General features: G+C 44.6%; 1 protein-coding gene across 2 annotated transcripts in view; it reads right to left on the reverse strand.

The window, feature by feature from the left end:
- The window catches only part of CDH4 (cadherin 4), a 706,159-nt gene that overhangs the window by 34,176 nt on the left and 649,968 nt on the right, over positions 1 to 22,015 (reverse strand). For both annotated transcript variants that reach the window (XM_032802286.2, XM_032802285.2), the window contains exons 9-11: positions 20,046 to 20,231; positions 8,157 to 8,410; positions 3,621 to 3,763 (exon numbers count right to left, since the gene is read on the reverse strand). In XM_032802286.2, the coding sequence (XP_032658177.1) occupies positions 3,621 to 3,763; positions 8,157 to 8,410; positions 20,046 to 20,231 (583 nt within the window). The remainder of the gene's footprint in view (positions 1 to 3,620; positions 3,764 to 8,156; positions 8,411 to 20,045; positions 20,232 to 22,015) is intronic.

Genomic DNA, 22,015 nt, shown 5'->3' on the forward strand with positions numbered 1-22,015 from the left:
TTTGGTGACCCCTAGTTCTTGTGTTATGAGAAGGAGTAAATAACACTTCCTTATTTACTTTCTCCACACCATTCATGATTTTATAGATCTCTAATATATTCCCCTCTTAGTCATCTCTTTTCTAAGCTGAAAAGTCCCAGTTTTATTAATCTCTCCTCATACGGCAGCTGTTCCATACCCCTAATAATTTTTGTTGTCCTTTTCTGAACCTTTTCCAATTCCAATATATACTTTTTTGAGATGGGACGACCACATCTGCACACAGTATTCAAGATGTGGGCATACCATGGATTTATATAGAGGCAATATGATATTTTTTGTCTTATTATATCTCCCTTTCTTAATGATGCCCAACATTCTGTTCCCTTTTTTGACAGCCACTGAACATTGAGTGGATGATTTCAGATAAATATCCACAATGACTCCAAGATCTCTTTCTTGAGTGGTAACAGCTAATTTAGATTCTATCATTTTTTATGTGTAATTGGGATTATGTTTTCCAAAGTGCATTACTTTGCATTTATCAACATTGAATTTCATCTGCCATTTTGTTGTCCAGTCACCCAGTTTTGTGAGATCCTTTTGTAGCTCTTCGCAGTCTGCTTGGGACTTAACTATCGTGAGTAGTTTTGTATCGTCTGCAAATTTTGCCACTTCACTGTTTACCCCTTTTTCCAGATCATTTATGAATATGTTGAATAGGAATGGTCCTAGTGTAGACCACTGAAGGACACCACTATTTACCTCTCTCTATTCTGAAAACTGACCATTTATTCCTACCCTTTGTTTCATATATTTTAACTAGTCCGCAATCCATGAGGGGACCTTCCCTCTTATCCCATGACAACTTACTTTTCTTACAAGCCTCTGGTGAGGGACCGTGTCAAAGGCTTTCTGAAAATCTAAGTACGCTATATGCACTGGATCCCTTTTGCCCACATGCTTGTTGACCCCCTTAAAGAATTCTAGGAGATTGGTGAGGCATGATTTGCCTTTACGAAAACCATGTCGACTCTTCCCCAACAAATTATGTTCATCTATATGTCTGACTATAGTTTCAACCAGTTTGCACAGTACTGAAATCAGGCTTACCAGCCTGTAATTGCCTGGATCACCCTTATGTATCAGAGGGGTAGCCGTGTTAGTCTGGATCTGTAAAAGCAGCAGAGAATCCTGTGGCACCTTATAGACTAACAGACTTTTGGAGCATGAGCTTTCGTGGGTGAATACCCACTTCGTCATGGCATGCATCTGACGATGTGGGTATTCACCCATGAAAGCTCATGCTCCAAAACGTCTGTTAGTCTATAAGGTGCCACAGGATTCTCTGCTGCTTTTATGGATCACCCTTGGAGCCCTTTTTAAAAATTGGTGTCACATTAGCTATCCTCCAATCATTTGGTACAGAAGCTGATTTAAATGATGGGTTACAAACTAAGGTTAGTAGTTCTGCAATTTCACATTTGAGTTCCTTCAGAACTCTTGGGTAAAAAGCATCTGGTCCTGGTGATTTCTTATTGTTTAGTTTATCAATTTGCTCCAAAACCTCCTCTAATGACACCTCAATCTGGGACAGTTCCTCAGATTTGTTACCTGAAAAGAATGGCTCAGGTTTGGGAATCTCCCTCACAGCCTCAGCCGTGAAGATCAATGCAAAGAATTCATTTAGATTCTCCACAATGGCCTTATCCTTGAATGCTCCTTTAGCATCTCGATCGTTCAGTGGCCCCGCTGGTTGTTTAGCAGGCGTCCTGATTCTGATGTACATAAAATTTTTTTTGCTATTACTTTTTGAGTCTTTGGCTAGTTGGTCTTCAAATTCTTTTTTGGCCTTCCTAATTATATTTTTATACGTCATTTGCCAGAGTTAATGCTCCTTTCTATTTTCCTCACTAGGATTTAACTTCCACTTTTTAAAGGATGCCTTTTTGCCTCTCACTGCTTCTTTTACTTTATTAGGCTACAGTGTCACTTTTTTGGTTCTCTTAGTGTTTTTTAATGTGGGGTACACATTTAAGTTGAGCCTCTATTATGGTGTTTCCATGCAGCTTGCAGAGATTTTACTTTTGGCACTGTACCGTTTGATTTCTGTTTAACTAACTTCCCCCCTGCTCTTAGGCTCCTAACTCTGGGAGACGGGTGAGCTTAGCACACCCTCCTCTGGTCAGCATCATCCATTGTCTATCTTAGGCAGCTCCTGGCGTAGCGTGCTGGCTTCTGTGAATCACAATCTAAGGCACCTATCTCTTCCCCTTCATTGTACAGGGTGCTTGGGTGCCCGAATCAGGCTTTGTGAATCACAGTGTGTTCCTGTGATTTTCTAGGTGCCTAAAAGTGAGGCTTATCCTTGCAACAGCTCAATACTTTTGTGAATCTAGTCCCCAGATGCTGGAATGGGCATCCATAGTGGCTGCTCCAAATCTAAAGGAATAATAAATTAAATAATAATGTGGCAGCATCTGGGTGTAGTCCAAACATAGCCACCTTCGCTTATCTCTGGCCTCTCTCTGGAACTAGGAGAAATGAAAGATCAGAAGAATTTAATCGCTTGAGTTTGCATTGGGTCAGGATGCTGGGGTTGACACCACTAATTTTATTAAAAGTGCTGTGCTATCTTTAATGACTACAAGTGCTCAGGACTTCAGCCTGACATCTCAAGATGATGACTAGAGGTGTTAACTGTCCATGTCATTTTGAATGGTCTCTTGCAACATGTGTTAACTCCTTAGCTGTTCCACCTTGTATTTAGCTGTGAGTCATGTGCTGAGTACCTTTCCAAAGCCTGAAGAAGAGCTCTGCGTAAGCTTGTCCCTTAGAATAACAGGGTTGGAAGGGACCTCAGGAGGTCATCTAGTCCAACCCCCTGCTTAAAGCAGGACCAATCCCCAGACAGATTTTTGCACCAGATCCCTAAGTGGCCCCCTCAAGGATTGAACTCACAACTGTGGGGTTTAGCAGGCCAATGCTCAAACCACTGAGCTATCCCTCCCCCTCTTGCAGTAACAGAAGTTGGCCCAATAAAAGATATTACCTCCCCGACCTTATCTCTAATCTCAGAAAGAAGCTTTGTACTGGTCACTAAGCACTAAAGTACATTAGGTACTATGGTGATGGCTGGTCACTTTAGAAATGTAGACAGAGTGAGAGAGATCAGATGAGATGAGACAGACAGTTTTAAGAAAGTTATAGCATCTTAACATTAAAACAAGTCAGTTTCTTTTTAATACCATCCTCTCTGTTTCCTCCAATTGTTTCTGATTTCCTGATGGAACGTTTCCTACACGTTCTCAGCTGCGGGTTTTGGATGATAATGAAGATTGGTGTGTTCTGCAGCAGATGGAGCTCAGACTCCTTTGGTATTTCCTTAGATATAGGTTACACTGCTACACAGAACTTCCCAAAGCAATTTTCCATTTGCCCTCACTTTCCCTTAATAACACTCTCTGAATGCTGTGCACATTTAATTTACTCCAGCAATTTCCTGTCCCACTTTCACATTTTTAACCATAAAACCTGGGAAAAAGATAACTTATACTGACAACTCTGTCAGGGCATCATTCCTGTTAATGCATCACATTAGAGTATTATTGAAGCATGAACAATGGGAAGCTTGGGCCCACCGTTGTCAGCCGCCAAGAATGTGGCCTCATAGACATTATTCTTAATGTAGACTGACTCTCGATCAAGGACAGCAGCAGTAGTGATCTGACCGTTTGTGGCATTAATGTTCAGCCAGTCTGCAGGATCTGACAGCTTGGAGTATCTACAGAGAAAGGAAATAAATATATGGCAGTCTTTTCAGTGACATGTCCTTAATATAGCTTGAAATAAGGGTTTTTTGGACTCCTGACCCCTGTTTTGAAGGAGCTTTGGATAACTGGTTTTGTTGACAAACAAAACACTAATTGAGTATCTATTGCTGGCCATTTTTTTTGACCTCTGCAATTATTCAATTTTCCCATTTCCTTCCCATTAAAGGTTCTGCCTTCTGCTAAGTGCCACTTATGCTCCAGCTTCCTGCTACAGGCAACAAGCCTATTCTACAGCAAGTTGCTAATAAAGATAAAAGGGCCCTCGTTAGAGTACGAAATGGTCACTACATTCATGTGTATGTTCCTCAAGAGCTCAAACTAAAGGAGAGATTATTTCCCCATTTCCTACTTCTGCCCTCCTACAATATAGATTGGTCAGAAACACTGGATATAACTCCCTGTTCACCCGGCATCCCATAAGGAATTAGCGCTGAAAGGACCAAAACTACAAGGTGGTACTCCTAAGACTGACATCATTCTGGCCAATCAATATATTTTACATTAGAACCAGATACAATTACCTCAGTGGTGTATGATGGGAACTCACAGCTGTATTAGCCAATAGGCCCATGAGGCCAGGCTGAAGCAATTTTAGGTGTACCATTTTGGAGTGGCTGCTGGGAGGTGTGTGTGTATATGTATGTGCATATATAGGGAATAGGGTGACCAGATAGCAAATGTGAAAAATCAGGACAGGGGGTGGGGGGTATTTGGAGCCTACATAGGAAAAAGCCCCAAATATTGGAACTGTCCCTATTAAATCTCAGACGGGGAGATGGACGGTCAGGTGCAGAGTGTCTAGCCAGCATGTGAGGACATCGTTAGCCGGTACAGTTGTGCACTGGATGTGGAGAGCAGAGCATCAGTGTAATGGCAGGCAGGGAATTTGAGATGAGAGCTACTGAGAAGCCGGCTCTGTGAGAAGAACGAGTTGCAATGGAAGTGCTGAAATTCTGTGACCTTAATAGCATGCAGGACAAACTTTCAGAGCCTATGGAAGTTGATAGGGTTAATATAGTCCTGAGAACAAAGAATAATACTTTGTGGCAATCACAGAAGGAAGTGTATTTTGGTAGTTAGTGCGCATGACTGGAAATTGGAAAATCTATTTCTGGCTCTGGCTCTGAGACACTGCATCTCCTTCGGCAAGTCACATAATTTCTCTGTGCCTTAGTTTGCCCACATATAAGATGAGTATAACAACACTTACCTATGTATCTCAGGGGTATTATGAGGCTTACTTAACTGCCTGCCAGTATACGGGCAAATGATCGGCCCTAAAATATCTAGCTAAACAACGTGGTCGTACTAGATCCGAGAAGAGCATTAAAACAAATTCATTCTTTTTCACTAGATCAGTGCGGAAAGATTCATGGTAAAGCCAGGAACCATGCAGGGGTCCCCGGAGTTCCTCATAGCACTGCAGTCTTGAAATTCGGACCAGGTGGTTCAGCACAGCTTCATCTGAGGCACATTTTCTGGCAATCCCCAGGGCTGCTCTGGTAGGAGCAGAGGCAGGGCAGTCTCAGCTGGAGGGCCCCCAACTGTGGAATTTATTCCCCCACGGGTGCTGGAACAATTTCTACAGTTGGGAGTGCTGAGAGTCATTGAATCGAACGGTAAATCCTGTATAATGGGAGCCACTTCAAGCCAGGGGGTGCTGCAGCACCCCCCTGCACCCAAAGTCCCAGAACCCACATACTCTCTTTGCCAATTTATCATAGCTCAAGTTTGTTAGCATTCTGCTGGGTTGGCTCTATAGAGCTTGGCACATTCCAGTCAAACCTTTTCCAAATGGTTCTAAACAGAGGCACTTTCTTTTAAAATCTCTCTTTATTGCTCATGATTTCTACTTGGCTTACTTTTCTAGCGTTTGTGTTAAAATGAATCGTTGTTATCTCTCATGTGTTCAGGAGCGGGAGAAAGGACCATATTATATGTTATTGACATAAGCAAACACACCTGGGCTTATTTTAGAGACAGCTTGGGCTTATTGATGGTTTTTGCATCAACATTCCACAAAATTCAAGGTCCCCTGAAACGTGGGCAGGAGAAACTCCATGAATTTCACTTCCAGGTTTTGGTTTGTTTGAAGTTGGAACTCAAAGTGAAAATTGAGCAGCCTGAGTCCAGTCTGGACTCAAACAACAATACACTGTCTGCACAAGCCCCTGCCAAGCGAAACTGTTACGTTGCATGGAGCTATGTGCTTTAAGGCGATTGTTTTTTAATATAATTGTTGTCATTGTGCCCTTTCATTGCTGAAAATGATCAGTGATCTGGCCTGCAATGCTGCCTTTATGGATTCGTTTGTAGCTAAAGAAGATCATTGGAAATGTGACATAGGCTATGAGCACTAACAAAAGCTGTGGCTTGTTAGGGGATGTTCTTAAGCCCGGATCTTTTCTTTGGGAAAATTATATTTAATAAAAGACTATAAAGGCTGCTTGCAAAGATATAGTGGCTGGATCCTGTTCTCAGTTAACTGAAAACTGTTTAGGAGATTAGTGTATACATATGTATCTCCCATTCATTTCACTGCTTTGAATATTTACCCTCTAGCAGTTTTTTTTTGTTCTAACTCAGCAGTGCCAGCTGGGAAGACAAGACAAAAACAAACCAAAACATCATTTTGCATTGTTCACAAAAACTGCCAGGGAAAGTCTCTACTGAGCCTAACAATATTTTGTAGCTTCTTGCAAAGCCATGGAGTCACTCAGCCCTGATGAAACCCAGGTAAGAGAGAGATACACTTACATTTAAAAATAGTGTGTTGCTGGATCCAAATTTTCAATGAAATGTGTGTCCTGGGAATGCTATGAAGAACTGCTCAAGTAACTTGCTGTCGATATTTAGAGAAGATCATGCAAGGTCCTATGTATGCGTCAGGCAGTCAGAAGAATGGCTCAGACCAGCCTATCATTCTCCCAAAAACAGGAGAATGTTACACCTACCAATTTTCATTCTGGATTACAGTCCAAACAGATCATAGAGAGTATTTGATTGGAATGGGAATTGTTCTCCTCTATGGACTTCAAAATGGACTTTAGAGGGGTAGGGAGAGAAATGAAGACCCTTCAAAGCAGTGGTGGTCAACCTGTGGCTCGTGAGCTGCATGCGGCCCATCAGGGTAACCTAACTGTGGGCTGGGAGACATTTTGCAGATAGTGACGGTCCGCAGGCACTGCCCCCCCCGCCCCTCGCAGCTCCCAGCGGCCGCAGTTCTCTGTTCCCGGCCAATGGGAGCTGCGGGAAGCGGCAGCCAGCACGTCCCTGAGGCCTGCCACTTCCTGCAGCTCCCTTTGGCTGGGAACAGAGAACCACGGCCACTGGGAGCTGCGGGGGGCAGTACCTGTGGACGGTCAATGTCTGCAAAATGTTTCGTGGCCCGCAATCAGATTACCCCGATGGGCCACAGGTTGCCCACCACTGGCCTACTTTGTTTATGCAGAGCATCAAGTGTATGATGCAAGCCTAACTGTTTTAAAAGTCAGGCCCATAAAGTTCAGTGGAATTTGAACATGCATCTGGGAGGTGCCCAGGTGCTCCTGAAAGGGGGATGAAGAATGGTCTTGTGATTCATTCACTAGAATGGGACTCTGGAAAAGTAGATTTAGTTCCCAGCTTTGCCTCATGTTTTCTTTGTGACATTGGACAAGACACTTGGAGCTGGATTTTCAAAGGTATTTAGGCACCCGAAGATACAGATAAGCCCTTTTGAAAATCCTGCCGATCTGCATCTTTAAGTGTCTAAATACCTTTGAAAATCTAGCCCTTAATCCTTCTGTGACACCTGTAAATTGGAATAATATTACTTCTTTCCACCTACCCTTTGTCTGTCTTGTCTATTTAGACTGTAAGCTCTTTGGGGCAGGGACTGTCTATGATCATGCACATGTACCTAGTATGGTGGGGCCTTGATCTGAGGAATAATAAATACGTTTTATACTGATAAGGGGATGTAGCTCCTCAAATGATGATTGATTTCAGTGGGGATGGGTGAAGGCTCTCAGCATTGCTCAGGATTAGACCCTTTCTGAGATTCACTTATGTGAGGCGGGGTCTGACAGTGTCTTACTCCACAAATAGCCCCATTCAGAATCTCACCCATTGGTATGGTCCTGAATATTAAAAGGCTGCTAAGAGTGTTGAGAGCTTTGGATGGAGGGTGTTAGAGAAGTGCCAGGTATTATAATTACATTATATAGGATAGTTTATGCGGTAGATTCTGATTGGTGCACACTGTTGCTTTGATTGCTCTGACTGATGCATACCCCCAGCCTTCTATATCCTAACTCTTGCTCTTGATTTTATACTACCTCCTTTGTACATCTGGTTTCCCACCTTACTGCTTGCTGCATGAAGCGATCAGGATCCACAGCTGAAAATGTTGTCAATGCCGTCCCCGTGGGCACCCCTTCCTCCAGCCTGATCAACTTGTGATTCGTTGGAAAATAGGGTGCCTCATTGATATCCGTGACTGAAATGGTGACTCCTGCTGTAGACTGGAAGGACATCTGGATTCCGCTTGCTAGTGGAGCTTGGTTTGACACCATCACTGTCAGCATGAAAGCCCTGTTCATTTCGTAATCGACAGCCTACAACAAACAAGCACACAAGATAACCCCATGTGAAGAATAAACTCCACCTACTGGTGGAAAGCTGGAAGATTTAGAATGGGGACAGTATCATAGATCACTGTGTAATCTAATTTCTGGGTGTAGGGCCAGGTTCTGCTGTGAGTTGCAAAGGTGTAAATCCAAAGTAATAAACACTTCAGCAAACAAAGTTACTCCAGATTCACACTTGTGTAAATGAGGTCAGAATTTGGCCCTTAGAAATTCTGGGAAATAAGAAAACAGGGTAAAAAAAACTGGAAAGACTAGGAAGGATTTTTCTCTAAGATTTGTTCAAGTGCTCAGTATTTTCCAGAAGGGAAGGAGACTGACTTTGCCAATGTTTAACTATCCCAGTATCAGGGGCGCCGGAACAGAGGGAGCCATGGGGCCCTGCCCCCTCCTTTTTACCAGCGATAAGGGCAAGCGACGTGGGGGAGGGGGGGGATAGGGTGGAATGGAGACGGGGGGAAGAGTCTTAGTGGGAAGAAGTAGGCTGACCAGACAGCAAATGTGAAAAATCGGGACGGGGTGGTGGGTAATAGGAGCCTATTTAAGAAAAAGACTCAAAAATTGGGACTGTCCCTATAAAATTGGGAGATCTGGTCACCCTAGGAAGAAACGGCATGGGAGTAGGGCCTCGGGGAGGAGTGGTGTGGAGGCGGGGCCTCGGGGGAATGGGTGGCATGAGGGCAGGGAAAGGAAGAAGGGGTAGGCCCTTGAGGTGGTGCAGGGCCACTGTTCGGGTGCCTCTGACCCCCTGCTCCACTTTTAAGATGCTTCTGCTGCTCCTGCCCAGTATACTATAACGGCAAGGTGCTCTTAGTGTGGATGCAGCTTTTGTCAGCACAGCTGACTCCAGTCCCCCCGAGCAAAATAATCTATACTGGCAAAAGTGCAGTTTTGCTGGTATAACTGTGTCTACACTAGGGGCTTCTGCGGGCACAGCTCTGTCGGTCAGGGCTCACATCTCCTCCCACCCCATCCTACAGAACTATGCTACTAGACATTTGTAGCGTAGACCTGGCCCACTGTAGCATTCAGATTTCAGCAACCGCTCCCACCAAGGGCAGCTATAAAAGCAACAAGCGTAGCCATGTTCAAAGGAACTAGACAGGTACTTAACAGAGTTATTAGCATTTACAGCTGCTGGCTAGGTAACTGGGTCAGACTCAGTGGATGCCTGAGCCTGTAGCGTTCCTACTTTCCTCTCAAATAAGATTATATGGGAAGGTTGGGGCGCAAGGTACTAAAGCTGGTTCGGTAAATCATTCTGGCTCCCATTGGCGCCTTTGAAAGCTAGTCGCGCATGATGCTTTACAGTTACTCACACATTTCCAAAGGTATGTTTTGCCAGCGGGTGGCTGTAGCTCTCATTTCAACATACACAAAAGCAGTGCATCTCTTAGAAGTGAGAGGAAATAAAAATGCTTTACCTGGCATAACTGATTGAACTGCAAGTAATAATAATCTCTATACCGTTTCTGTAATTATTATGAGGGTAGCTTCTAACCATACACCAGGGAGGCTTGAGTTATGCAGGATCACACCTCTGCCCATTAAAACACGCTTTGCCATAATTTATTAATTTAGAAGTATATTAATTCCCTCTAATATGTCTTCTAATGTGATGACTATTGACTGGATCTAGAGGCTGAGTGCCAGCGTCTCAGCTGGTGTAAACTGGCGAAACTCTAATGACTTCAATAGAGCTACACTGATTTGCACCAGCTGAGGCTCTGTCCCCTAAGTTATATGTAAGAAACAGGAATGCCAGGGCTGAATTCAAACCACGGAAAGGCTGGGCTGAGGCTAATGCCCACAAGGGAAAAACAAATTCCATGCAGGAAAAATGGCAAAAGGTAAAATATTGGAATCTGTGTTTGACTGAAGTGCTTGTGCAGGGTTCCCATTACTAAATGATTTCTTGACAGGCAGGTCCAACACTTCCTTAGTAAATAAAAGGAACTCACGTAGACTGATACTCAGAACACCCACAAGCACTGGCGCAGGGACTCATGCTGCTTTCAAGAAAGGAGGCACATTAAAACTTCTTACTTCAACACTATTTGAGGCTCTGGAACTGTTCAGCTAATGTATTTCCAGCTCCAAACTCTCCTTCTAGTCCCCTTAATTCATATTCATTAATACTTCATTTTCCTCTGCACTTGCCTTTTGCTAAATATATCAAACTAAGAAAAACTATTTATACACATTCCACCCACCGTTCTGTGGGCTGTAGCTCATCGGATGAAGATATGTTGAGGGACGGGGCCCATAAAGCAGAAGACACTGCACTGATATGCTATGGGAAGCAGAGATTTGTTAATGAATTCAGTTTTGGCCTGGCTCTTGGTTCCAGGGGAACTATTTCAAATCTGTCTGTTCTCACTCATCCTCAGCCTTGCCCAGGATTCCTGAGCATCCCTCTTAGAACCTTCTTCCCTACAAGGCCTAGTACTGGAGCCAAAACTTCCTGAGCTTGGGCTGGAGAGGATACCTTCAGAATATGACAGTGATCAGACTTGATCCTCTATCAGTGCTGACACTAAAGGCCACTATCAGTTCTCTCTAATATTTCTTCCACCGTGCTGAGAACTTACTGATTTCTGTGCTGTGTTCCACACCCTTTGCACAAAGGGAGTGGAGACCGACTGCCAAATCCTAACCCTCCCCTGGAACGAGGGAGTCCTCAGCAGGTGCAGACGGGTGTAGCTGGTTCTTATGCCTCTCTCCCTGAGACCCCCATGCCCAGCAGAGGGGTGCACTGAGGCTAGAGAGAGTTGTTCAGAGGCAGAGAGAGGTGGGCAGGGACGAGTGGCTGGACTGCGATACACTCTGGTAATCCCCAGCTGGTAGATGGTCCCTTGAGGATCAAGTTAGAACGGCCTCCAATCTGCACCTGAGGTTGGTCAGAGACTCAGAGAGCTGCAACTGGCTCCCTGGCAGCCCTTTCAGTCTCCTGGTTTAGCAGAGAATCTGGCTTTGCTTGTTTTAGGTACACAAAGGGAATGCTAGGCCCGAATTCAAACCACAGAAACACTGAGGCCAGTGGAGAAAATTCCATAGGGGGAAGAAAAAGGTGAAATATGGGCTCTGTATCTGACTGAAGTGCTTGTGCTAATCTTCCCATTGCTAAAGAATTCCATAGCAGTCAGGGCCATTTCAGCCCTACACAGACTTAATACAGAACATTCCCAGGACAGCATCCATCGGGGAGACTCTTATAGAGCCCTGACTTCAACTTAGAGCTGACCTCTGTGAAGAAACCCAGTGGCGCAAATGCTGCCTGCCCTTCCTCAGGGCTGCATACCCACCAGGATAGCAAGCTATGCAAACTGCACTTCCCTGCCTGAATGGAGGTCAATCCAGTTTTCAGTATAATAGCTGCATGTAAACAGAATAATCTGCTACTATTGATATTAACCTCAAACTTTATTTCATTTATGTATGTCTCTGGGGTAACATATGGTTTATCTGAGCATATGGATGGCAAATGAGTATGTAATGGGTGAGCATTAATCAGATGTGACGGGACAAACCTCGTAGTGGTTTGTTCCTCCAGTTCTCAGTTCTTCACACTGGGCTAACACTTTCCACCTTCATGTCACTGGAAATGCCAAACAGCAGGAGCAATGGCCCAGAAATATGTAACATCTTGGATGAGTATTTCTACCATAGGACCTCTGTCTCAGTCAGAGAACAAGACAGATAGTGCTCAATTAATGAGCAGCTATTGAATATTTTTTTTCCTCCTTATTCAGACCTTGCTCTGAAGACAGAATTATTAATTTCAGCAGAATTATTAATTTTACTATAGCTTGAGTGCTTCACAAATATTAATGAATTTATTTTCACAACACCCTTGTGAAAGGAGGGGGTATTATTATTCACATTTTGCACATGGGGAACTAAATCACAGAGGAGTAAAGTCAGAAGTATTCACCAATTTTGGGTGCCCAATCTGAGCTGCCTAGGACCTGTTTTTTCAGAGGACTTAGCATTTCACACATTTAAAGCACATCTCCCATTGACTTCAGCTGCTGCCTCAAGTGCTCAATACTTCTGCAAAAAAGATCAGGGTCTCAAGTTGGGTGCCCAGAAAGTGAGTAATGCACAATTCGCGTCCACCTGCGAAACGTTTTGTTTAGGTGACTTGCCCAGCATTACACAGGAACTCTCTGGCTGAGATAGGGATAAAATCCAGTTCTCCAGGCTAGAATTCAACTGTCTTAACCATGAGACAATTTTCTTCTCTACAAAACCCCAATGTGTCCACAGAGCAAGCAGGTCCATCTTGTGCAATGAATGAGGCAGGGGTCCTGTGGGAAAATAGTAGGTGATCATGTAACTGAAAAACAAACACAACACATACACACAGGGGAGGGGTGTGACGTAAGGTTGCACAGACAACTTTAATTCAGGCATTTCCCAACTTCTGAGTGCTTGACTTTGCAGCATTAATGATTTTTAATGTAGGTTTTTGTGTGTAACTTCCTAGGTTTTTTAAAAAGCAAATTGAAAAAAATCTCAAAATTCTATCACTTTGCCCATGAGATTCATGGATATTTGCTGACAGCAGAGGAAAGTGAGAGTCTGGGATCTACGGTTCCATTTCAAGTTCTGGAAGGGATTGTGCTGTAGCAGGCATAGTCTCTTCTGCCAAATCCTCCCTTGAGCATAACCCCTTCTGCCTCATCCTCTCCAACCTGACCTCGTCCCATCTCTTTTCGACCCCAGTTTCTCATCCTAGTTTCATTCTCCTCACCTAGTCAGGCTCAGTCTCTACTCCTGAAGTTTCTCATCCCAGTCTCCTCGGCCAGTATGTCCTTGTTTCATCCCACTGTCCCCAGCCAGTGCCAGTTCCTTCCTTCCCAGCTTCTCATCTGATCTGTCTCTTCCCGCCACCCTGGCCTTCAGTTGCCTCCCTTCTGCTCACATTCCCCATCCTCGCTGGCTCCCAGCCCCAATCCCCCTTCCTAGGCACCTAGCCACTCTCATTGTCGTCCCTTCACTCCCTGCATTTTTGTCCAAGTCTCTTTGCCCTGCCCTTTCCAGTTCTCTCTCCGCACCCCAGCTCCTCATCGGATCTGTCTCCCTTTCCCTCCCACCCCCTTCTCTCTCAGTCTGAGTCTCCTTGCCCAGCCAGTCCCAATCTTCCACCCCACCCCAACTCCCATTTCCAGATTCTGCCCTCCTGCCCTTGGGCTCCTTGTCCCAATCTGCTTCCCCACCCAGGTCCATCTCTTGTTCCCTCTGCATTTCAAGCAGGTAGCTTCCTCCTCCACATTGCCTGGGCTCAGTCGCAGGTTACTGAGACCACAGGAAAGACAGGCTTCCTGATCTCAGTTCAGGTATCTGGACCTGGACAGGGCACAGACTGTAGCAGCCCAGAGCTGACACTGCAGGGAAAGTCCTGCTCAGTCCCAGGCTGGCGTATGCCCAGTGCAGATGGAATCTGATAGGAATTTAGCTTCAAATAGCCAACAAGTCTATATGCATGTGCAAACTGCAATTTTTCAGAGGTTTATAATGTGGCCAGATTTGGACAGATTTTCATGAGGATGACAAAAACCACATCCTTGTCAGAAAGGCCAGTCCTCTGCCAAATTTCAAGTCTCTTCTCCAAAGCATGGGGTGCTACAACTATTCAAAAATAAATAAATTAAAAAAAATACAAAAAAGAAAATAAATCCCAGCCCACCCACCCCACATTTTTAACATTGGCAAAACAATGTATTTTTCCCAAGCTTTATTCTCAGAAATGGCCAAACTGTTTTGGCTGAAATTTTCCAAAAAAATTTAGCCTGAGGCAGGCATCCAGCATGGAAAATTTCAGCCTCTCAGACTTGGCAAAGTTATAAGCAACTGAAAACAGGGTCTTCTAATGGGATCTCTTAGGCAACCTTAATAATAGATACTGATACCAGTCCTGCCTATAATATATTTACATTTCTCTTTGTGAGCTCGAATTAACAGCATATGAATATAATAAATGATATTCACATTAGAACCGCCTTTATCCCTGAAGCGCTCTTTTCCAAAACTGGGTTATGTCCCCAGACATTCATTAGTTAGATAAGGAACTTCCACACTTACCTCAAATTTGTGAGAGTGACTCACCCTCACCCATTTGGTTAAACAGCATTCAGTTCTTCTCTAGTCCAGTGAAACATACAACAGCCCTGGTTTGGGGTTGCACCCATGTAACCACAGGCAGAATTAAGCCAAGAATATATTCTTTAACTCTCTATGACACTTATGATACACAGGCCCAAATGTCCCAAAGCATAAGCAATTTATTTGCATCTTATTTGTACATGCACAATGATCAATGTTTCATATCAAATGTATGTGCAGAGACAAACCTGACTTGCACGTGATTTGGGTGTTGAGCCTGAGCACTTTTGCATGCATACTTACATTTTGATCCCACAGAAAAACACAAATGAAGATCAGCACACATGCCAATGAGAGATCATACACACACCACTATTATATGTGCCAGACTGGGGTACTTATGGGGCTACTCTGTTACCTGCCACCTGGGATGCTTCCAGGGCTACCCAGAGGATTCAGGGGGCTTGGAGCCTTCGGCAGCGGGGGCCCCCATCCAGGGCCGGTGCAACCATTTAGGCGGACTAGGCGGTTGCTTAGGGCACCGAGATTTGGGGGTGCCAAAAAGCACCCCCCAATTTTTTTTTAAATGGTTGAGCAGCCGCTGCTGCTAGGACAGAGAGGGAGTCTGAGCTGCGGGCGGGAGCCGGCAGCCCAGGGTGTCCCCTGGGTCAGGGTGCTGCCGTGGCAGCCGGCAGCCCAGGGTGTCCCCTGGGTCAGGGCGCTGCCACGGCAGCTGGCAGCCCAGGGTGTCCCCTGGGTCAGGGCGCCGCCGGAGGGGGCAGCAGGCAGCTCCCGTGGAGCTGCCACAGTGGTGCCTGTGGGTGGTCCACTGGTCTGCGGCTCGGATGGAGCTGCCGCAGTCATGCCTGCGGACGGTCGGCTGCACGTATGGCTCCGGTGGACCGCCCACAGGCACACTGGACCCTCCGCAGGCACCACTGCGGCAGCTCCACCGGAGCCGCAGGACCAGCGCGCGGGGTGGCGAAATTGCCGTCCGCCTAGGGCGCTCAAAACCCTAGCACCGGTCCTGCCTCCATCGCCGAATTGCTGCCGAAAACCCAGCACTTAGGCAGTGGGTCCCAGGGCGGAAGGACCCCCGCTGCTGAATTGCTGCCAAAAGACCCAGAGCGAGAATTTTCCGAGGCCTCCGGAGCAAGTGAAGGACCCGCTCCTGGGGCCCCAAAAAATTCTTGTGGGGGCACCTGCTAGGCCCAGAGCAAATTGCCCCATTTGCCCCCTCCCTCTGGGTGGCCCTGGATGCTTCTCCTTCACTTTGCCATACCACCTTGGTTGTATTAAATCATTTTCAGTCTTAGCCTCTAACTTGCATGACAACCGCTTGCCACCACAAAAGTGACTCTGCACCCGCTGTGTGTACATCAGTATTTAAATGTGCCAATCAGGCAGTTGGGATCTATATATTAGGGGTGCACCCACTTTTGCAGGAACTGTCCGCTGTGTGCACAAAATTTGAGGCTGTCCAAAAATATGGCTCTGACATCTTGTCTTGGGATGCACAGCTCAGCCTCCTAAGAGCACAGTGGCTCAAATTACCTAAGCACAGCTGGTTAAAATAGGGGGCTTACAATGTGTCCTTCTCTTCTCACATACATGTAACTGAAGGGAACAAATCTGCTGTATGCTGTTGTTATGCCAAGAGTGAGATCATTAACGGAAGCATCTCCATGCAGAGTACATAATGCTGCATTAGTGAGCTCGCTGCACGGGGCATCCACGCCTGCTCTTGGAGATCGTGTTCTGACTCTGCTGTGTCGCTACTGAGCAGGAAGTTACTCTCTCTCCATTTACAAGGCTTGCAGTGGAGAAAAGGGCCTTGCACCCTCAGTAATGATATGAAAAGCAAAAATGAAACCTTGTGTATCCTTTGGTGATCAGACTGGAAGGGCACAGCTGGTTAAATGCTGCAGAAACAGCCTTCCCGGATATTCATTTGCGTTCTGACTGGCTGTTTGGTTTGAACAGTTTTATGCCCCTTTTGGTCTGTGAACATGTACAAAGACATGTTGCGGGGAGGTGGGGGGACAAACGTTCTTCACAAGAATACACCTACTGCATTATATTTGCTACTTCCAGTAGGCCAAGATGTGAACTCTTTTACTCCCACAATTAGTCCCATAGGTGCTGACTCCATGGGTGCTCCGGGGCTGGAGCACCCATACAAAAAAAAGTGGGTGCTCAGCACCCATTGGTGGGCCCCATTGATCAGCTCCTCCCCCCAGCACCCCCTGCCCACTGCTGATCAGCAGCTCCTCCCTCCAGCACCTCCCACCCGCTGCTGATCAGCAGCTCCTCCCCCTCCAGCACCTCCTGCCTGCTACTGATCAGCTGTTTAGCTGGAGGTGCTGGTGGGACGGGAGAGGAATAGGGTTAGGAAGAGTTGGAGCGAGAGCGAGGTGTACTCAGGGGAGGGGGTGGAATGGGACAGCAAGAGGCAGGACTGGGGCAGAGTGGGGCAGGAAGATGCAGAGTGGGGTCGGGCAGTGGAGGGAAAGGGGTGGATTGGGGGCAGGGACTGGGGCCGAGTCAGGGTCGAGCACCCCAGGGAAATCAGAAAGTCAGTGCCTGTAATTAGCCCTGTTGAGTTCAAGGGGACACACATGTTCTAAACTAGTCACCATCGTGAGTATAAGGTTAACTATCTGGCTCTATTTGTTATTCTCTTGTTTAAAAAGTTTCAGTTGTCCAACCAGGGAGTAGAAACAATGTAATGTGACCTAGGTGACCACTCAGATGCTGTAGGATGTAACATGTAGAATGTATATTTTGGGTGTTGGGACATGCAAAAAGATGCCTGCTTGTCTATCAAGGAAAGAGAACAGCTAGATAAAAAGACGAGCCAGCAATCAGGTAAACAACTGCGTTAACGAACTAATCTTAGTTCTAGGCAGAAAAAAAGTGTTTATACAATATACAACAAACAGCTTTGTAACAGCGTATGTAAGGCAAGCACCTGAATATGGGGGCACACTTGCATTTTAACCCCATGCTGTGCCCTGTTTTGGTGGACTGATCACTCAATGAAGCAGCGAATCAATGACATACTTCTTCAGCCCAGCGTCTGTCTGTGAGGCTGTGCCTTCGGGTGGTGGGAACTGGCCAATAGATGCCACAAGCAGTGATCACTGAGGGGTCTGAGGTCAGTTTGTACTCTGTCCCCCAACAATAAAACATTTTGTCTTAACTGAAAATGCTCAACAGTTTTCAAAGAAGAAGGTGAAATCCAGACTCTTTCCTTCCCCACCAAGAACATTCAGAGGCAGTTTTCTCTCACACTCTCCTGGTGAAGAGCATGGAGAAAGTCTCCCAGTTTGATAAGAGTGAGAAACTTAGGATGTACAAAGGAGCAGGTGAGGTTACCTACTAAAGACATTCTATATAATTTCAGGCTTTGAGCTCCGTGTGACACAATAGGATTTTTGGTGTGATTTGTTGCATTGTGATCACTATTGGTTATATAGCAATGGAGAATTAGCACTGGCATCAATGGCATCTTGACAAATCTGTCCTGCTTTTTGCCTGCAGTTTCTGAATAAGGGATGGTTCATTATGCAAAAGTCCTGGTGTAGCAAGGATGATCACGTAAATACCCTGGTTTTCACTTTGATGTAGCTCTAAAACTATAGTCATGACACTTTATGCTTTATTAGGAATAAAGAGCTTTTTCCTTTTAGTGAAAATGTTATGAGTGTTGGCATTTCCACTTCAGATCAGCTGCGGAGGTGGAAAAAAGTTAAATTGTTTCATTTTGCCATGTTGAGTTTTTGTTTTTCAAGAAGAATAACCCCCCTACCCCAAACCAACCAAATCTAAAAAGGTATTTTGATGTTGCAGGAGATAAGGCTGTCAGTCATCGTTAGAGAGCAATAAGAGCGATAAATAAAAAGACCTGCTGAAATACCATCTAGCAGGTAACATCATGCTTCCTTTAAAGTTTTAGCAAAGTGGCATTTGCAGACCCAAACACACAGCCTAAGGGGCAAAGAACAGGACAAGCTCACACATTCCTACCACAGTAATCTGAATGGCATTTCACTGATGTCATTTTTCCTAATAGTTGAAGTGTATGTATTAAAATGACTGCAATTTGTTAGCTACGAGGGAGTGTTTTTTCACCCACAGAGTCATTCTTTAATTGTGCAGCTCTTTACACTTTAGTGCTGCTGCTACACTGTATTTATTAAAACTTTTTTGTTGAGAGAAGGTCACACTTTTCAAAAGGTAGAGGCTTTGTTCTTGACAGCATAAATAAATCTTTTCAGGTGCAGCGCATGGTACATGTAGGGCAAGTTCCTTCAGATCACAGCAGCCTATTCATGCTTCTTTCACTTTCTTGAGAGTCAGAGGGAACATCCGTAGGAATCTTATCTACTAACTGATTCACTGAATGTTGAATGAATATAGCTGTGTTCTGACTGCATTTAATATCTGCAGAGGCATTCACTGCCTGGGGTTGCTGGTCTTATGCAAGTGAATGTGAAGCAAACCCTCAAATGAAGACTGAACTTGCGCTCTTTGGAGGGGTAGGGGATGAAGGGAAATGAAATTTGATACCTATTCCAAAAACTCTTCAGGTTCCAGGTTCCAAGCTGTAACGTTTAGGAGATTGTAGAAACTGGATGACAGTGGATGAGGCAGAGCTCTGAACTTCACATTGCTCACTTCCTACTTCTGCAGCAATATTGAAAGCAACAAGCTGTAGGTTAAGAATATCCAGGGACCTGTTTATCAAGGAGTCTTTGGGCCAGATCCTCAGCTGGTACAAATGTGTATAAAGCCAGTGAAAGCAGCTGCTCTGAGTTACACCAGCTGCATATCTGGCCCACAAAGTGTGTTGATGGTTTGGTAACAGTAAAGCAATAGCTCCCAAACTTTTCAGGCAACTCTATTAGACTAAAACCTTCCCTGCACCAGCTACAGACGACTTTGTCCCCTTTCCTCTTTGCCACCAGCAACCTCATCCCTCCTTGTGACAACAATCCTGCTTCCCTCCCTGCTTTCATAAGATATCAGGCGTCCAGGTTTTGTGCTGCTGCCCATCTCACATGCAGATGGGTATGCTCCAACCTTCGATGGAGCGTGGTGCAGTCCAAATCCTAGAATATGTCAGACTGGGCAAGGCTACAGAGTACAATCTCCACTATAGTTTGGAGCCAGAAAATGGTAAGACAAACAGGAGTAGTACCTTGAAGTGCAGCTCAGAGACTGGGTCCTATGTTCATCATGTGAGTGTTTGTGAGGGTTTGTGGTGGCGCAGTCAAAGGAGAGGGTGGTGAACCAAGAATTAGTGGCTTGTAGTACAGTATGCATGTCACATGCTACAGAGATAGATGGGAAACAGCAGACGGAGGTTCAAGCACTGACATTCCCAGGCAAAGAAGACATGAAATAATGGCAGACTTCTGGGAATCCTCCTGGGAGCAATAGCTTAGAGGGTCACAAAGACTGACTCGATTTGGCTCCCACTGAAGTCACCTACCTTCACCACAGTTACCATGCCTTCATTGGTAATTGGATCCGTCCGAATGGTGAAATGACCTGAAGGATCTCCACTGATAATGCGGTACACGGCATTCCAGTTGGGGGAGTGAGGCTGGTCCCGGTCCATTACAGTCAAATTTGCAACCACAACTTCCACTCTGTTCTCAGGAACCTCCCCGGAATACTGCAGTCAAAAGACAGGAGCTGTTATGAAGAGTTCTTAAGGATTGCAGGGCTAAATCCCCAGCTGGCTTAAATTAGCATAGCATCCTATGCTGATTTATATCAGCTGAGGAACTGGACCTCAGTGTTCAGAGACGGTACTTGTAGTAAAATAAAAGTTAAAAGTATTCTCAGTTACTACATCTGCCCCTGAGTCCCGTTGGCACTTGTGGTTTTACAATTCCATGTTTTTTTCTTTAAATGTTTTTCCCCACCCTGTTGCTGTCTGAAAGATATACACAAACAAACGCGTGAAACTGACTAACTAGCCAAGAGAAACAGCCAAACCATTGTCAGATGTGCAAAGTAAGCAAATTGGGGGAAAAAAAGAGATTCCCCCTCTTAGTAATCATGTTCAGTTATAGTAATTGGAGCTGTTAATTGTGACAATAGGAGATGGAAAATGTCAGATCAAAGTGATTTTTTTAAAAATTTGACTGTGTAGTTTAATGTAAAACAGGGGTAGGCAACCTATGGCACGTGTGCCAAAGGTGGCACGCAAGCTGATTTTCAGCGGCACTCACACTGCCCGGGTCGTGACCACCGATCTGGGCGGCTCTGCATTTTAATTTAATTTTAAATGAAGCTTCTTAAACATTTTAAAAACCTTATTTACTTTACATAAAACAATAGTTTAGTTATATATTATAAACTTATAGAAAGAGACCTTCTAAAAATGTTAAATATATTACTGGCACGCAAAACCTTAAATTAGAGTGAATAAATGAAGACTGGCACACCGCTTCTGAAAGGTTGCTGACCACTGATGTAAAACATTTTCAGATGCTCAGCTTTCAAATGATGCAATCTTATAGCTTGATTTTATCTAATTTTTCTTCTTTCTGCTTCTGATTTGATTTTGCCTGCTATTTTTCTAGTGATTTTTTGCATCAGCCTTTCCTATAGGTTAATTCTATTATTTGTTTTCATGAACCACATCCAGTTTATGCATATTATAATGCATTATCTGCCTTCCTCTCAATTTTCTGCTTTCAAAACCTTGATTTATCATATATCTGGTCAAGGACCCTTGATAGTTCGTATTTCCTGCCTTTAGGGTCCAAAAGCTCTTAGACACCTAAACGACGCCCAAATCTTCAAATGTGTTCAGCACACTGAAGCTTCTGTTGACAACAACTGCAAATCAACACTTAGATGGGCATACAGCAAATTAAACTCTGGGCAAACAATGGAGCTGCTGGCCCCAGTTCTGAAATTGAAACTCAGGCCCCAACTGTGGGGTCAGAACACTTTTGAAAATCTGGCTCTTAATATGTATTTATGCAGAAGTATGCTAATTACAACAACTAATTATTTTGTTATTTAGCTGAAGATTCCCTTTAAAGTAATATTGTTCTAGTATGACACCATTCAACATTTTTGTTTATATATACTTGCCACCAATATATAACATTTCACATCTGACAGCAAAAAGTTTTAATTTGCCATATGCCAATCTAAATGTAGTTTTGCCCTTTAGTGATATCTTTAATGGCATTTTGCTTTCTTTTCACTTATGCCCCTGTCCTAAATAAGTTTTCATTAGCAAATACAGATGGTATTTTTGCCTACGTCCATTAGGTAGTGGAGCAAAACAGTGGGGTGCCACTTATTAATTCTAGTTCCAAACTGTATCATAGCTCCTCTACTTCTCTTTGTTTCCCACTATGTAGCCAGGTCTCTATGTATTCTCATGCCCATTTTGGAATCTCTGCAGCATTCAGTTTAAGCAGGGGAATATATGGA

Source organism: Chelonoidis abingdonii, chromosome 14 (assembly GCF_003597395.2).
Source record: "Chelonoidis abingdonii isolate Lonesome George chromosome 14, CheloAbing_2.0, whole genome shotgun sequence".
NCBI classification, from domain to species: domain Eukaryota; kingdom Metazoa; phylum Chordata; order Testudines; family Testudinidae; genus Chelonoidis; species Chelonoidis abingdonii.